Here is an 18,477-nt window from a genome sequence, read left to right as displayed (position 1 = left end):
ATGAAATGCAATCCTACAGTGAAAAATAACTATGGAAAGATGTCATTCTCTTAAGCTAAAGGTATGCTTCCTGTATTGAGCAATGTCTGCCTGCTTTGGTGATTAAGTTACACGTTTGCTGCTTTTACTGCTGCAAAATCAGTGTAGTTTAGCAAGGGAACTGGATTGTAGTACAGCTATGCACTAGCTGCAGAATTATGTACCAAGTTTCAATTGCAAAGTCTATCAGTCACACTTGCACAAAGCCTTTCAAGGACTTTCGGTTGCATGGGTGTTACTTAGGGCCTACTCTCTCCTTTTGTATAAATACTGGTAATCAAAAAAACAAGCAGTACTTTTGGAAACTTGCTTGGCTTTTTGGTATACCAGCTTGTTGTGGCACTAACTTCTGCTGCTAAATCACTTTTGCATGTAGACACTGAGTTTTGTCGACAAAACCCTCTAATGTAGATTTAGCTCATAGAGTTAAGTAAAGGTGGGAGGTTATTTGGAGACACAGGGGATTTGACCCCTTTTTAATTTGTCTGCCTTATTGATGGGAGATTATAATAAATTGTACTGTTGTTAAGTATTATTTGTGATTTATTTTTGTTATGCCAAGGGCTTCTGGAACGCCTGGACAGATGTTCTCTTAACATTTGTGTAAAATTAAATAAACTAAATAAAATACAGGATATGGGTAATATTTGGTGTCAGGATTTATATTTCATAATATAAGGAAGTATAATGTTAGAAAAAGCTGTATGTTTTAATTTAATTCTTTTTTTCTCTTTTAAGGGTGCAAATATTCTTTTAACAGATAATGGCCATGTGAAATTAGGTAAGTAGTTCAGAAATCTTAATCAGTTTGTATGTATGCTAAAAGATATTGCAGATCATAAGACCTTCCTTGAATTCTCGCCCAAGAATGCCATAATGTTATGTAATGCCAGTAAACTTCAGTGAAGGGGATATTGTTAAAACTATTTCTTTCATGGATGAGGTCTCATCTGTCATTGATTTGGTGCGTAGATGTGCACATCTAGCTAATCAGATAGTAGCTTTGGAAATCAGGCAAAAGACAGGCTCCCATAGTGAATTAGTCTAACAGTGAAAAGATGAGCTAAAAATTAAGTCATTTAATAGGTTTCATTGGAATAGCTTTTATATTTTTGAGACTTGGCAGTTTCAAGTCCCTATTAAACCCTATCTCAAAAAGGTATATAATTACATCAGTCTAAAAGGATATATCAGAAAATCCTTCTGAGCACAGTACTTACCAGAGTCTCTCTTTAAAAAAATCAAATATTTGTCATAGGTACAGAAATATATTGCATTAAATTTATACAATTACTCATAATTATGGAGAGAATTTTAAATAGTAAAATATATTATTGATCTTATTGATTGCATTCTACATAATGCCAGAGTAGAAAACGAAAACCCTCAAGTCTTACTTCTTTTTAATTTATATTAACTTTAACATGAGTTAAGTGACTTCCCGGTCAGAGTTGGTTAGCAGTTGGAAAGATAAAGAAATACTTTGTTTAAAAATGAATAAAGAGAAAACCACCGTTGTAAAAGAAGATGATTCACACTAAAACACTTCTTACAATTCATTTGGGTCAGACACAATCTTATTTGATAGGTGGTTTAATGTCTATGTTAATAGTTTTGTTTTGACTGGTAAATTAATTACTTTTTCCGGATGACTTTCTTAAACTTAACTATGTTATGTTGTTCAAGATACATTAATATGATCATTAACCATGGTTATAATGCCCCTGACTGTAGCGACAAAGATTATTTTAAAATATTATCAATATTAACATTTCTGGCCATGCTTTATATTAACAAAATGAACGTGTACGATATGATAAGTATTATAATAAGTTATATTATGTGTCTAATATAAAGCACACGTTTCAGTTCTTCACAGAGGTTTTCCAAGTACTGGTATGATATGCTCTCAGCAGAGCACAGCTGAAAGAAATAACTTTGTTTAAAGCATTTTTAAGGTTTTTATTACATGGATAGATGGCGTAAAATTCATAGGTGTTCTCTAACATGGGAGTATATCCATATTCCCATGTACATGAGCCTGTTGGGGACTAGTACACTGTAATTCCTTCTTCACATGTCCTGGGGTGTGTATTTGAAAGGATGGCTAGGAGAATTTCAGTGGAAATTTATCATGGATCCTACAAAAAGTTCATTAGCTTCTGTGTCCCTAGATCTTTAGAAATTCTTATGCAAAAAACCTTAATTCTCCTGTTGATAATTAATTACTTGAATTTGATCATTACTTTATTAATTAATAATCTTCATTTTTTATAGCTGATTTTGGAGTGTCTGCACAGATAACAGCTACAATTGCCAAAAGGAAATCTTTCATTGGTACCCCATATTGGTAATTGTGTTTTACTTCATTGTTTCAGTAATGGTAACTGTTAAAATACCAAAAATAATAATTTGCATAAAAAGAAATTTCTTTACTAATTTTCCTGGTTAGACTAAGCATTTTGAGAACCTCAGTTTACTGTTCTTATATTTTACTTTTAATGACTTATGCCAAATGCTAAACTAGCTAAATACCAGAATGTTGTGGTCAAAATACTGTGATACTCTGAAAAATAGTTGTATCAGCTGTTTACTTCATCACCATTGACTAATATCAGTAACTGAATCTAATTTTAAAGTTGTCCATGGGGTTGCACCCCTTTAATTCTGATCTTACAAATACTTTTTCTACTCACCCATTTGAGTTTCAAATGTCCTATCCGTAAGCACCCCCCCCCCCATTTGGGGCACCCCCTGGAGCCTCACAGCACCCTCTTCCTACTCTCTTCTCCCCCTCCCCCGCCCCATATCCCTTCCTGTGGTCGTCCTACAGTTTGCGGGGGCCGGTGGCGGCAGCTAACTACAGGGCCAAAGGCGGCAAGGGAGTGCGACGTAAACAGCTTGCTCACCCCTGCTCTAGAGGCAGCCTGGCTTAACTGCTGCCCAGATTCCTTGCTTGTTCAGGACCCAGCTGAATATGTGGAAAAAAAAAGATCCGTAACTGAATACTGGTTTTTGACCACCTCTAGTGAAGTTACACAGTAGTCGGGACAGTGAACATAGACTAATGTACTCAGCCGAGATGGCAGAACAAATTTAGGCAAGCAGACAGTATTTATCCATGTTGGAACATGATGGCAGTCATTACATTTAACAACACAGATAGGCAAAGAACATCTTTTGTGGTCACAGGTGGTAAGGATATTGGCATTTAGAGCAGTTTTCAAATTTTTCCTGTTACATAGTATCATCTGCCACTGGTCTGAGGCATTGATTCGTTACTAACTGAGAGGGAAGAATAACATTTATTGAACTCCTACTCCAACTGGGATGTTTTTGTTGGTCTTCCATATTAATGAGTCCATCCATGCTCAGATAGAATTCAGCACTTGACATGGCTATAGCATGTAATCATGTAATTCTGTACAACAAACCAAAACAAGCCTTTTTGGGTTAGTCAGTATGTTAAAATGTATTGGTGCTTTTTTTAATACATATCAGCTGTGTATATAGTACTTTTACACCTAAGGATATCCGAGTATTCTGCAAATTTTAATATAGTCTCAACACCCCAGTGAACTAGAAAATTTTTTTTTCACTTTTGCAGATGAGGAAATTGAGGTGCAAAGTGTTTAAGTAGCATAGAGGACGTGTGTAGAGCTGGTAATAGACCCCAGGTCTGGAGATTCAAGGAATGCAAAAGAAGTTAGATGCGTTTTCCTGTAGATTTCTCTTATCCTTCATTTTAGCAATTTCCAGGGTCATGTTTTTAAACTTTTTACTGTACTAAGACTGTAGTTCAGTTTAATCATAAAATGCAGGGCTAGTTTGGTAGTCTAGTGGTATGTGCTATGGCTAAAAAGTCCATTTGAGGTATTTGGGAAGCAGTGTGTTCAATATGGAGAGAACTCCACCTCATTGTTGCAGTTACTCAGGAATATTAACTGATTTTGGAATGATTTGCAGCCAGCGCTCCTCAAATGAGTGAGTGAACACCACAACATTAATGCCGTAGAGTGGAAAGAACAAAGTTGGGGGGGAAAAACTGCAGTACCATTGAGGCTCAGTAGATCCGAAGATGATTTCAAGTGCTTACAAATAAGGTATATAAATGAAAGGTCGTGTATACAGTGTGCTATATAATAAATCATTGACATAAACTGAAAGGTGTTCTGAGTTACTCGCAGAGGGAAGTAAAACTAACAGAGAAATGTCTTAAAACCATGTTTTCTTTAGGATGGCTCCAGAAGTTGCTGCAGTTGAAAGGAAGGGGGGCTATAACCAACTGTGTGATCTGTGGGCTGTTGGAATTACTGCGATAGAACTTGCAGAACTTCAGCCTCCCATGTTTGACTTGCATCCCATGAGGTTGGTAATGCTTATGGCAGGCTGTGAAGATCTGTAAATAATGCTTAAAATAGTCGGCTAGACGGTTTGTAGAATGAGGGGTTATTGCAAGTTCTTTTGGCTGCAAGTTTCCGAAGTGTACACACAAAAATTTTCTAGTGGCTGAATTTTGCATAAAGAGATAGCCGCTTCTCAGTTTTTTGGGTTGACAGACTTTTATTGCAGCCAAAAATAAAAAAAAAAAAATTATGAAGTAATGGATAATCACAATACAACAAGTCACAAAACTATTATTGATTTTTTTCAGAGCACTGTTTTTGATGACGAAAAGCAACTTTCAGCCTCCTAAGCTAAAGGACAAATTGAAATGGTAAACGTATCTTACTGTCTTCTTATATTATACTAAGGGGCAGCATCCATGGCTAGCTGTGCTCACCAGTGTCCCTCCCCAGGGGGTGGGAGCCATGCAGCCTTCCAGGAGTCTCCTATTCCCTCTCCTTCCTTCCTTCCAGCCCCTGGGCTGCAGATTGATGTGATGACATCATTCTGTTGCCCTGGATGAAAAATAATTATATACAAAGAGAGATTAATCACGCATTTCACTAAACTATTAAATTCTAATGTTCCTTTTTTTTCCATATTTCAGGTCAAATAACTTCCATCACTTTGTGAAAATGGCACTTACAAAAAATCCTAAAAAGAGACCTACAGCTGAAAAATTACTACAGGTATGATTTTGTAGTTTCTGAAGTAGTTGAGAGATGAAAGTGCTTTTAAACTGACTGTTGAAGTTTTAATGTAATCTCCCTCTTTTTCCTTGTCCTTGCCTTTTAGCATCCTTTTGTTACACAGCCATTAAATCGAACCCTTGCTATTGAATTATTGGATAAAATGAATAATCCTGATCATTCTGCATACCATGATTTTGATGATGATGACCCTGAGGTAAGAATACGTGTTAACCACAAAAATTAATGAGTTTTTTTTTTTAAATATTAGATACACATCTCCTCGAACTGGAAGGGACCTTGGGGACGTCATCTAGTCCAGTCCCCTGCCCTCTTGGCAGGGCCAAGCACCCTCCCTGACATCTATTTGCCCCAATCCCTAAATGGCCTCCTCAGAGATTGAATTTGCAACCCCAGGTTTAGCAGGCCAATGCTCAAACCACTGAGCTATCCCTCCCCTGAGAGTTCTGTGTGTGATGCTGACAGACCCGGGTTGCCAGCCCAGGGATAGACTCTGCGAGCACAGGTTCTAAAGCCCTGCACTCTACCACGTGAGCTAAAGGCTGGCTGGCTGTGGGGTTGGTTCACCACAAAACCCTGTGATTTCAGCTCTCACTGGCTTCAGCTGCTGTCCTGTAATTTCACCTCTCAATCTCAGTTTGCTAGTAAATGTTTTCTTAAACGTTTGACGTTTACAGATATAAAAGCATTTACTGTAGCAGCTGTTTTGAGATCTCCATAGCTTTTAAAAGGTCATTTTCATCTCTGTATAATCAGTGCAGTAAATTTTCAAAATTTGTTGTAATTGATAAGAAAAACATGAAGCAGGAAGCAAAGGTGAAATAATTTCAGATTATCTAATTGTGGTGTTTTACATTCTTAAATATTATTTAAATAAGGACCAGGTCATACGTGGCACTGAAAGAAGAAAAAAAAAAACAAAAAAAACCTTAACCCATAGCAATATAGGTATAGAAATTGTTTACAAAACCTGCTTGTATTCTTTTATCTCTTGTTAATGGATATTCAGGCTCGTGAGTGTGGAGCACAGAGATTCTCCTGTTTTGAAATCTCTTCCCCAAATAATTTAATTTTAGTAGCAAACCTTGTGATTGCTTCTTTTCATCTAAAAGGGATCTGCACTGGGAATATAACAACATTCCCTAAACAAGTCAGAAATTTTGCCCTAAACCATATAGGTATACAACTCTTTGGTACTACTGTGGAAAGCAAGGGTCTCTTTCTGTCCATTTCTACACTGGGATTTCTGCTTTACCCTTTCACCTCTGCCTTATCTCCAGCAAGGAGATAATGCTTGGAAACTATTTTAGGGTCAATGTACAACTTTGCCTTCCACTGCTAATCTTGTCTGTCAGCACTAATCTCACAGGAAAAAGTATATTTCACATAATTTTTTATCCTTTTTTAATTGTTTGTACTCTGTTATAGTCTTTTTTATGAGTTATATTTATATTATTTCCAGTTTTAAGATATTCTGAAAATTTGATTGCATTTATAATTTGGTCATATAAGGCATGATAACATCAGTTCCAGCTTCTGTTGGTGTAGGCTGGGGGTGGGGGGTAGTATGCTTATAGAAGAATGATAAACTATCCAGTAATTGTTTCACAAGCAAGAGAAAATGGGTAGCATGCAGTCAGTATCTAGTTTATGGTATATTTGAATACACAGTATAAATGTAGGCTATCCAAACTAGTTATCCAGATTGATTATTGGTTTTTGAAAGCATAGCTTTTCACAAAAGAGATCAAACACAAGTCTGCCTGTCTCAGAATGTCTGTAAGTTGAAGTAATCATTCAAAGTGAGACCAGGTTGAACTCTTGAATTAAAAATGTATTAGTTTTAACTTCAGAGACTGGTAGAGAAAAGCTGGTCAGATGTGATAAGAAATAATACTTGAAGATAACAATAGTAGACTAACATATCTCATTAGAACTTGAAATGAGTCAATGTTATACTGTTTGCTTCTGGTGATGCCAACAACTTGCTGGACACTACGCAGTAGTATGTATGCTGTGAAGAGATTGAGAAATAAAATATATAGACAGATGCCATGGGGTGGGAGTAAGCAGTATAGAAATGTAATATTCTTGTTAATTATTGTAATACCAGAAAGCATCCAGGCAATTTACCGAAGAGATATAGACCCTATTTTTACGTTGAAAATCTTACAATTTAAAGTTTAAACAATTAATAAGGGAGAGCAGCACGCAGCTAAAGGAGATGATCTACTGAATGCTACGCCTGTTGGACTGGTGTCAGTCACTACCTTTTGAACTTCCATAATCCAAATGATGATGATGATGAGAGGAAAAACTTCTCCTTAAGATTTACAAAAAGACAACATATGGACAGAGAGTGAAACCAGTAACTTTCCTGCATTTCTGATTTGCTGTTTAGTTCTTATTAAATACTGTTTGTACAGGAAAAAGAGGGAGAAGTTCCTTTTAAAATTGCATATATAGTTCCTTCTAAAATTGCAGCAGGAGGTTAAGAAGGAGAGGTCCTTAGAGTTGTTCTCTCTATGGGGTGCTCTGTGATTCCTTGGAAGCTGGATTGAATTATTGCTGTAAAGTCTTCTTCTGCAGTTTGCCTGTGGAAGGGTCCTGGATGTAATCTGCACCTTACTCATATTGAATTCTGTTTTTGGACCCTGGAAATGGTTCATGTCAAATCTTCCTTTACTGGAGCCATTTCATTCCATGGGGATCATAATTGTGTTGAAGTGCTCTTAGAGTTAAAGCAGGGCTTACCCTTTTGTGTCACTTTTGGCTTACTACTAATAAAGTTCTTATATCTCTTTATAAGTGTGCTGCTAGTGCTTGTGTGTTCAAGTACAAGCAACATGGCTCCAGAAATGGCTGTATCATTTCTTTAGAGAAAGAAGAAAAGAGAGAGAATCAGTGAAACTTCATTACCATGAGCATGGAAAGTTTAATTTCCTTATCCTGAAGCACTGTAGCAGCCTTGGTTCGGGTATCAGGGCAGAGCTTAGCTTTGAAGGAAACTGAGAGACCAGTTAAATGACTGAAGAAAAATGGAGGGCAAGAAAAACTCCAACCCAAAGTAGGGACCAGAGAAAAATAGACTTACCTCACAAAGGAATGTAGAGAAGAGACTGTCTTAAGACACTGGGATGTGGGCCACATACTGAAGCAGCTTCAGCAAGGTCTGCCAGCTCCATAGACACAGAAACGGGCAGAGGAGGTATTGCCACAGGAGAAGTTGGAGGGGGAATAGACGATGTCTTAAAGGTACCAAAGCAGCAGGAAAAAATAGCAGATTGTAAAAGAACTACATTTCTTTACAAGCAGTGAAACTAATATTTCCTATAATAATCCCTCCAGGACATTTTCCCTTGTCTGATAAACGAGCATGATAAAAATGGGTCGTGTGACAAGAAATTTTACATCATTGCATGGAAAATGAGAAATACAAAATGAGCTGTCTCTCATTTATTATGGCAGGAGACCTGTTTTAATGCACCCAACCTAACTCCAGGTCTAAATGACATAGTGAAGAAACTGTCTTCATTCACTTATTTAGCAAGTCTGAAAAACTTCCGATTAAAATCAAAGGTCAAGAATTGAATCAAGAATGCAAATTTGTGGTGAGGTATGATAGAAAGCACAACTGAAACAACTTCAGCAGATGATCTGGAGGTAGTCTACAAAGGATGGAAAACTGCTTGTGGAAGACACAGGGGAAAAAACTTTCTATCATTCTTGGAAAATGTCCAGCCTTTAAAGGAGAGTGCACTTAATGCCATAAGAGACATAAATGCAGCATTATTTAGATCTTATGTAAAGCATGGGAAAAGGCTGGGGAGAAGAGAAAGGAGAATCTGTTTCCTAAGTGGAGTGCTTACAGTACATGGTGGCAGAGCTGCTGCTGTCTTCTCAAAGAAATGTTGAGGTCACAGATCAGTAAGCAGCCTTTTACTAGAATTTAATGATAGTTTACAGAAGAGTGCCTAGAGTGAAATCGTGAATCCAGAAGCAAAATTATCATACCAACACATACCTCAGTTCTTTGATGCTGGGCCAGCAGATTGAATTAATGAAACTTTTTTCAAGTGTGGAACTTGTAGCAGTTGAAAGAAAAGTTAGCCAAGGTGAGCCAGTGGTCTAGGGATACAAAGTCAGTCAAAAGTTAATCCTGCCTCCAGGATCTCACCCAGCTGTCACTATAAGTGACTCTCTGTGACATTACTTCCAGCATCGAGATTTACACCTGACTAGAGGCAAGAGGTGGACTCTGACCCCCATTGCCCTGTACTAATCGAGTTTTACCCCGTAGGCCCTCCTGGATGGGAAGCATACACCAGTTAGAATAGTTATAACACAAGAATCTAGCTAGAACCCTCAGTTTGGATTTTAACTGTTAGCTGGCAGCTCTATTCCTAGAAGTTCCCTCTCCCTGTGGAAGAGGAGATCTTGGTTCAACTGTGTATATTTCAGAAATTTTGGAAATTCTGAGGGGAAACACGGCCGTGAAAACTGCAGTAGTTACTGTCTACCTCATAAGGGAAAGAGATTTCAGTCAACCTGGCTTTTGTTCAGTGCAGGTCTGAAGAGTGCACTCTATCCAAACTAGACTTGTTCCAGATGGTCCCAACATTAAGATTAGTAACTACATCAAGGTACCACCTCTCTTGGCTGTTATGAATGCTGCTCCCATTGACATTTTTAGAGGAGTGAATAGCACACATGATGTGGATTTAAACAATAGTTGCGATATTCTTGGTGCAGTGTTGTAGAAACATGGAACCACTAATAACAAGGGGTGGAGGCTGAGGTGGGCTTGGTAAATTCTTATTTCATCATCATCATAATCATCAATAACTGTGGGCTCAGTGCCCGTTGGTGTGTGATGCCTCTTTCACTATTTCTTTCCATTTTTGCCTGTCCAGTGCAGAGTGGCTTAATATCTGTAGACTAGCTCTGCACCAATGTACTGTATCATTTCTCCATTCTCTGTGGGGTCTGCCTCTCCTATTTGAACCGTCTGTTATACCAAATACCAGGGTCTTGATTTTTTTGTTCATTCTGCAAATATGCCCGTATAGTTGTAGCTTCCATTTTATAACCTTCTGCAGCAGGTTCTTTTTTGGCTGTATCTTACTACATAATTCCTCATTGGTGACCTTCTGCATCCATCCTATTCTTAGAATCTTTCTATAACAACTCCTTTCGAATGCCAATATGCTTCTTTTTGAATCTTTCGTTATTACCCATGTCTCACATCCATACAACATGCTGCTGAATACACACGTTTTCAAGATTCTCAGCTTCGTTCCTAAGCTAATCACTTTGCTTTTCCAGATATTATCCATTGCCTTCAAACTCGCTCTTGCTTTCACTATTCTAGTCACTGTTTCCTTCTTACAGTCTAGATCATACGTTATGTCGCTCCCCAGCTATGTGAACTTCTCTACGTTTTCTAGTTCAATACCATCCACACTGATCTTCCTTCCTATTTCCTTACCTCCAAATACCATTGTTTTTGTTTTATCAATGTTCATAATCCGTCCGTACTGCTTCCCTTCTTCGTTTAGCACCTGCACTGTTTTTGCTAGCTTCTCCTCATCTTCCTCAATGATAACTATATCATCCGTGAACCTCAAGTTGTTAATTCTTTTCCCATGCACAGATATCCCTCCTACCTCTTCCTTGAGCTTGTCCATCACTCTTTCCAGATGTGCAATGAAGATACTTGGCGATATGGGACCTCCTTGTCTCATACCGCTACATGTTTTAAACAAACTTCCCATATGTTCTCACCACTGCCTCCGCATTGTCATTGATACCCTTCAACAACTGTATCAGTCTATCCACTCCGTATGACTCCAGCACTGCCCAAGTCACTTCCTGATCTATACTGTCAAATGCCTTTTGAAAATTGACGAAGCAAGTGTATACGTTTCTGTTCTTTCTTTGAGCTTTCTCCGCTATCAATCTTAGTGACAATATCTGCTGTATGGCACTGCTGTCTTTTCTGAGCCCTGCTTGCTCATCTGCTATATGTTCTTCTATCTGCAATCTTAGTCTCTCCGTCAGTGTTGTCATGAGCACCTTGTCTAGATGACTCATGAGGGCAATCCTTCTGTAGGTCTTGCACGCCAATGTACTGCCTTTCTTGTGTTTTGTCACTAGCACAAATCTTGTCCATTCCTTAGGCGCTTCCCCTTCTTTCCATACTATATTACATAGTCGGTGTATTTCCTGTATCATGCTTTCTCCACCGTATTTGATCATCTCTCCCATGATCTTGTCATTTCTAGGGTTCTTGTTCTTTAGTCATTTCACTGCTTTTTCTACTTCCTCCTTTGAAATATTGGTCTCGCTCTCAATGGTTAGCGGAGATATCTCTTTCAATTCTTCAGTCAGTCTCTCTGAGACACTCGGGTCCAACTATGCTTTGTATAGATCAGTGCAATATCTCGTCCATCGCTGCACAATCTTCTCCCTGTTCACGAGCACTGCTTTGTTCTCATCTTTGATTGCCATTTGCTTTGGTTGCCATTTCCTATTAATATTCCTAATTGTTTTATACACCTCCCTGGTCTTACATCCGCCATAATACCTCTCTGTATCTTCACATTGCTCCTCTAACCGTTCCTCCTTATCTTTTCAATCAGTTAGATGTCACTTAGCTTGTAAAGTGGTTTCTCAAAGTAACAATTGTTACCCTTACATGGCCTTTTCAGAATTGACTGCTCAGTTATGGCAATGGCACCATCACTGCACAGGTTTCTGCCTGTCTGTTTTACAAAGACAATGCAAAGCACCATAACTGGATGGTGAGAATCAAAGGCTTGTGAGTCAGGCAAACCTGACAACCCAGAGCAGGAAGATAGAATAGTTGGACCATCAACTTTTTTTTTCAAGTGATACTATTGTTAATGTACATTTTTTTAATATAATTTGGATGTTTTATTATTTGCCACTGTAATTTTCACATCATTTGCTTAATGGGTTGTGGAATGAAAGGCCTTAAAATACAGATTATTTGGGATCCTTTTTTGTGTCCTTCTGGGATACATGGAGACACTGCTTAGCCCTAATATTAAACACTGCATGCACTTCATGAGAGTGAAAGTGTTTAGCGTCCCTGCAGGCAGCAGGGTCAGTATCCAGGAAAACTTGTTCATGGGATTGTTACCCAAAATGCTTGTCCTTTTAGTGTGTGGATAATGATGCCTTTTAGTGGAAAATATGCTAGAAGCCATTTTCATTTTAAAAATTACAACATTAATTTTGTGGTTTTATGTGTGGATGGTGAAGAGACACCAACTAACCCTCTGCAACCAGAGTTCAAAGCCAGAAAGTGTGCAAGAGAATGTGAATCTGGTACAGGCAGCTGGTAAATGAATGGAAGATTGTTCTCTATTAATCAACCATGCTCAGTTTACATGGGTTACACCTTCTTCGTCTTCAACCTGGTTTTGCCAACCAATGATGTGGAAAATGAGAGCAGAAATGTGTTGCAAAGGCTTTAACAGACACACTGAATGTGATTTGTGTGTGGGTGTTTTGGCAATATCAGAGAGAGATTGTAGGAGAAACAATATGAAACTACACGTGACTATGCACACCATACAGCTATAATTTTATCAGTGGACCCTCAGTGAGCTAATGGTTTCTTTGATGAACTTCCTTACAACATACACAATAGTGTTCTTTTGCTGTTGGGCTGGTTTGCCAAGTAATTTTAGAATGACCAGGCTTCTCTTCACATAGCTGGGTGTGCTTGTGTTTGGCAACCTCCAGAAATTCATCTCCTTTTATACCCAACTGTTGTTCTCAAAATATAATGTGTGCGCCAGTCTGGAAGGTAAATACCAGTTCTTAATGTATAAATTTCTGGTGTCAAGGATTTAAATCCACTACCAGACGGCCATAAGGTATCTTTGGTAGCATCCTCAAAAGTTCCTGGTAAGAATTGTGCCTTGCTGGCATACACTTGCAGATCAAGAACAGACCCAGGTACTTTGGATTTAGGTTAATTGTGCAACTCTCTCCACCCCCCGACCAAATACATTCTGAACTACAGGTTACATCTCCCTTATCAGGTCACCAGGGTGCCAGACCAGTCACAAAGGAAGGAATTTGCTGGATGAAAGGAAGTCCCCTGCCTCCGCTCCCCCAGTCTCTGCCCCAGCCTGCCACCAGCTCTCCTTCCTCTCTCCTGGCCCCCATGCCTCTGTGCCGGGCTGTCTGACTCGGCCCCAGGCCAGGGGGCATCTGCTGCAGCTGTGGCCAGATGAAACCTTAGCTCTGGCCCCAAGGGCACTGGTTTCAGCCTCTTTTGGGCTGTCAGTGTGGCCCCAGCTGGGCTACTAATGCAGCCTCAGCCTTGGGGACACAGGCCTTACCAGGCTTCCCTGCACAGGACTGCCAGCCCCCCTGTTGCTGGGCTCCTGCTGGGCCGGACTACCAGCCACCAGCACTCAGCCTCCAAGCTGGGGCTCACTGGTCCAGTAATATCTGTGGCCCTGCTGGACCATGGATGTTGCCAGACTAGAGAATCCCAGTTTTGGGAGATGTAACCTGTATATGCATAATGCTCACATTCCTGTAATACATGTACTTGGCAAAGGCTTTCTCCGTTTCAGCACTTTCACAAACAGAGTTCATCAAATAGTTGACAATCTTATTTACTTTGTATTGAGGTTGCCCACAGCTGTGGTATCATACAGTGCAGTAATCCCTGGATTTACGCATAGGTTGCATCCTGGGCAACCTCCACATGAATCAAATTCTACATAACTGGGGAGGGGAGGGGGTATTGGGGAGATTCCCGAATTCCCCTGGCTGGGGGATGTGGGAGGGGGGTGGCAGCCACATGGCTCCCAGCGGAGGGGCACACAGCTGCCTAAGGCATGGTTTCTCCAAGCTGGGGAGCCCAGCGTGGAGATGGGGGGTGGGGGCTGATTTGCACTTAACTTGCATTAATGTGAGTTAAGTGCAAATTGAAATCGCACTTCTCTAGGGTTTACTGTAGTCTCAGACATTAGACATTTGTTCATTGTTATCCACCGCATGAAAATGGCTTTTCCCAAAGTTGCTAGTTCCTGCAAGAATTAAAGAAAAAGGATATTTCTACTATATATCCATTTTTGGAAAGTTTTTAACTCCTCCTCTGATGGCCTTCATGTTGTGACTGTTTTCTTAAGGGGCTTTGTCACTGTTTGCAACTGATTTTTGTTCATTATGTTAGAGGACTGCTGCACTTCTATCTTTTTTTGCAGGGGAGCGGGGTGGGGAGAAGGGTTATACTTCTCAGGATCTGTGCTATAATTGAAGACTAGATCTGTCAGATTGTCAAAGTTGATTTTGTCATAGTTTGTCTTGTTAAGGGTAATGTCCTTGATTTTCATGCAAGTCTTTCCTCCAGGCAGCTTGTACCCATATGCTTTTTGAACTTATTGACACAGACTCCGTGATATGTTGGTCTGTTGGGATCTTGCTTGTAAGGTCCCTTAAATAATCCCCCAGAGGGGAGTTCCAGTCTCCTTCCTTTTTCACATCTACTCTGTGTCATGGGACTAGTATCTCTTTTGAACTTGTCTAGCAGGTTGTATTGTTCTAAGCAGCCATAAAAGGCTGTGAAATATGCCCAGAAGATGTTACATAAAGGTGTTAGAGGCCATGTAATATTCTTTTGCGTGCTTCCAATACATACAAGCTGTTGCATCATTGATAAACTTTAAGGATGAAACTTCATAATTGGGAGGTATTAAAATATTAATTTTAATTAGGTATTGAAATTTGTCAAGGGTTTCACAATGCTGCTAGTGGGTAGGTTTATTCTTTCACCTAATTTACCCTGCAGAAAATTTAAAAATAAGTTAGTAGTTTGGCACTTTGTGAGGATCAGACACTTTCTGTCTTTGACTTACCTATTTTGGTTTTCTTTGTTCTTATACCACCTGAGGGTACCCTGGAGTCTCTTGTTTCTGATGGAAATGTAATTTTATGTACTTGGAAAGTATTTGTCAGATTTTTTTCAGAATTTGTCAGATTTCGTAGGGTGGGTTTTTTCTTGTTTTTTGGGTTTTTTGGCTGCCTTGTGCCCCTTTAATATAACCCTAATCAATTCCACTGTGCCCCAAGTCCCCAGGATGACACTCTCCTCATCAGAATGGATGTATCTCTCCTGCCACCTAGAGAGTTTCACCCAGTCTGACAGGTAACATTGAGGAAGAGGTCTTGTGGGCAGTGTGCTTTGATTTTTGGATTTCCAAAATAAAATTTCCGAGGGGTCCAAATTCATCATGAATAATGTTGGGTTCATCAATGAAGAAATGGGTCTTACTCACAAAACCTCATGACTTAATGTAATTGTTACTCTTTAAGGCACTGTAAGACTGCTTGTTGTTTGTGAATATACAGACTAACATGGCTACCCCTCTGAGACTGTTATAAGAAGACAGTCTCCGAAAAAGCAGTTTTATGCCAGCCCAACTCTGTTTCAGACAAAGTTCAGTGTCTGTATTGAGCAGATTAATTTGATCACTACAGCTCTTAGATTATTTGTTTATTAATTACATCTCCCTCCTCAAATACTTCCTTTAATTTACTTTTTATCTGTGCTCACCACCCTCCTTTCAATGGGTAAATGCTGGTCAACCTACTTATTGATAATTTTTCCAGCCCACAAAGGACTCAGCATCTTTAACCCTGATGGAATATGAAGGAAACTTGAGGATGTTATTACTAAGGATATGAGTCTGTTATTGAAGTCGTGGATTCCATTGCTGTCCAGGACTACTGAGTCAAGGCTGGAGCTTGTGTCCAGCTCCAGGGTCCCAGAGTAGCTGACCCGTAGTCAGTCCTGTGCTGCCATAACAGCTAACGTGTTGCCAATCCTGGGACTGCTAGAACAGCTGAACTTCTGTGAATTTTTGTTTATTGCTTGCAGTCTGTCCTAGACTCTTACTAAAAATACTTGTGACAGAATCTTAAGGTAAGTGATTATATCTGAAGGCAGAAGTTCCCCACAACCTCATTTTCTCAGTGGGTGATGGTTAAACCAGCTTAATTCAGCGGTGGTGTCACCTCAGTTGTTCTCATGTACATGTGTCTCAAACACCCATGTTTTATACAAAATATAGGAGTCTTTTTGGTTTATTTGGAACACATTTGTTTTATTTTACCTGGATTTTACTATGTGCACTTCAGCTTGTTGCTGTAAGTATGTTTCTTAAAAACATAATAGCTGGATTCTTTTAAACTATTTTTATTTAAAAAAATCATATAACCCTTAAAAACAAATGGAGAAGCTCCATTAATATTTTCAACTTAGTTAAGTGCCACATAGACCTTCTATTAGAAACACAGTCATGAAGACCTTTTTAATTGACATTTTTATTTGCAGGTATCAAGTTTTAATATACTTTATATTTCATGCTTGTCCCCTGGTCATTCACTAACATATTTTTAGATTTTTTACAATTAGTCTTTTTCGTATGCAAGGTTCTGTAACTTTTTGGTTGGGTTAGGAGGTCCACTAAGCACACATCCTTCAGTATGGTAATTTTGCTTAAGTACTGTTAGGCTCTCCTGAGCTTTGCACAGCATTGGCCAAGGGCATCCCTTGTTCTCTGTTTTCTTATGTTAAGCACAGACATTGCATTACATAACCTCAATAAAAACATTTAATAGTCATTCCAGAGGTCAGCACACAGAACACAGAGCTCACAGTTTCTGTCCCCTGATGTTCAAGGTTTATGGTCATGGACTACCCTGTCTGTAACACAAACTTCAAAAAGCTTCTCCTGAAGACCGTGATTAAGGATAGCATAAACAGAAATGTGTACAGTAGTCTGCTTAACCTTTTTATCCTCATAACTAGCACTGCCTCAGTTCTGTGCCACAGGACTTCAGTCGATATGGCCATAATCCTCTTCATGCTTGGTTTCTTCTTGAAGATGTCTTGGTATTGGGCACAAACAAGTTAGTCTTGAGTTGCCTTCTATGATGGTGTCTGGGGCCTCCAGTCCTTTAGGAAGGCATTGTTAGCAGCCTTTCAGGGGATGTGGGGAGGAGGGGAAACAGCTGGAAGTCTACAGTTTTGAGATTCCTAGACCATTATACTCTATCCTCAACCATAACTTTTTATAGTCTACTTAAAGGTCTTCTCCATTCACCTCATCTGATTCCATGAGGAGGTCTCTGTCCTCCATGGGGTGGATGCTTCCTGACCGTTGTGATTGTCGGTGTGTGTCAGAAGGGCGTGGGTCTCAGTCAGATTCTAGCACAGTCACCAACAGCTGGGTTAAAGGGCTCCACTTGGCAGCTCCCACCTCCTCAGAATTGTAAGTCAGGTGACTGGGTGGCTCAGTTAAAATGGATTCCGTAATTCTTATTTGGATATAGAAACCATGTTTCCCTAAGTGTTTCCACGGTTCCTGAAAAATACGCTCTTGAAACAGGACGGCTTAGCACGGTCCCATTAAATTCAGAACGACATGCAAGAGCTATAAAGACATTATGCAGTCACCTAGACTACAAAACGTACTGCTGTAATGGAAATACGTGTTGCACCTGGACAGTAGTCTGAAGTAGTGATATTATCTTTAATATGCAAAACATGCTCTTTATAGCTTTGCTTTTAGACTTGTCCTGAATCATATTTTAAAAACATAAGGGAATTAGTAGAATACATGACAGACAATTGTATGTGCACAGAATAGAAGGTATGCATTTGGTAATAATTTTTTTTTTTCCTTCTAGCCCCTTGTGCCTCATAGAATTCATTCAACAAGTCGAAATGTGAGAGAAGAAAAAACACGCTCTGAAATAAACTGTAAGCATGTACCTGCATTATTAAGTAAAGAATGTTGAAGGTTATAATAACTTGAAATTAGCTTTTACATTACATGAGGAGCAAGATGTGGCTCGCCTCCAGCTGGACCCTCAGGCACGCAGGCTGCTTGTCTGCTGCGTATCTACACACCGCTCAAAGTGGCCAGGGGCTGGGGCCATGTACAGCCCTGTGCCCCATGGGGGAAGGAGTGCTCTGCGCACTATCCTTACTGACCCCATTCATGTCACATCTCTCTACTAGTACAGCCTAGCAAAATAGGACTGAACAAAATGTCATCGTCGTGTTGCTATCATTGTGGATGGATTCCTTAATTTGAATATTGCTGGTATAATGCCTTTGGGCCAGTCACTCAGAAAATGTTTCATTTAAAGTTGGAGTGGAAGCCCCCTGAAGCCTTGGTAAAGAACCCATGGCAAAGAAAACCCTGAGCATAACACTGACATTGCTCCTGCAACTACTGTTTTAATATCATCAGTTTTATTTTCAAACTGCAATGATAACACACAA

The 18,477-nt window shown here is 39.5% G+C and overlaps 1 protein-coding gene across 4 annotated transcripts in view; it reads left to right on the top strand.

Moving 5' to 3' along the window:
* MAP4K3 (mitogen-activated protein kinase kinase kinase kinase 3) overlaps window positions 1-18,477 on the top strand; it is a 163,476-nt gene that overhangs the window by 51,801 nt on the left and 93,198 nt on the right. For all 4 annotated transcript variants that reach the window (XM_074989289.1, XM_074989288.1, XM_074989291.1 and 1 more), the window contains exons 7-13: window positions 778-820; window positions 2,317-2,389; window positions 4,276-4,407; window positions 4,694-4,756; window positions 5,033-5,114; window positions 5,221-5,331; window positions 17,877-17,949. In XM_074989289.1, coding sequence (XP_074845390.1) covers window positions 778-820; window positions 2,317-2,389; window positions 4,276-4,407; window positions 4,694-4,756; window positions 5,033-5,114; window positions 5,221-5,331; window positions 17,877-17,949 — 577 coding nt within the window. The remainder of the gene's footprint in view (window positions 1-777; window positions 821-2,316; window positions 2,390-4,275; window positions 4,408-4,693; window positions 4,757-5,032; window positions 5,115-5,220; window positions 5,332-17,876; window positions 17,950-18,477) is intronic.

Source organism: Carettochelys insculpta, chromosome 3 (assembly GCF_033958435.1).
Source record: "Carettochelys insculpta isolate YL-2023 chromosome 3, ASM3395843v1, whole genome shotgun sequence".
Classification (NCBI taxonomy): Eukaryota; Metazoa; Chordata; order Testudines; family Carettochelyidae; genus Carettochelys; species Carettochelys insculpta.
Note: the sequence above shows the minus strand (reverse complement) of the source record. Positions and strands in the feature narration are given on the sequence as shown.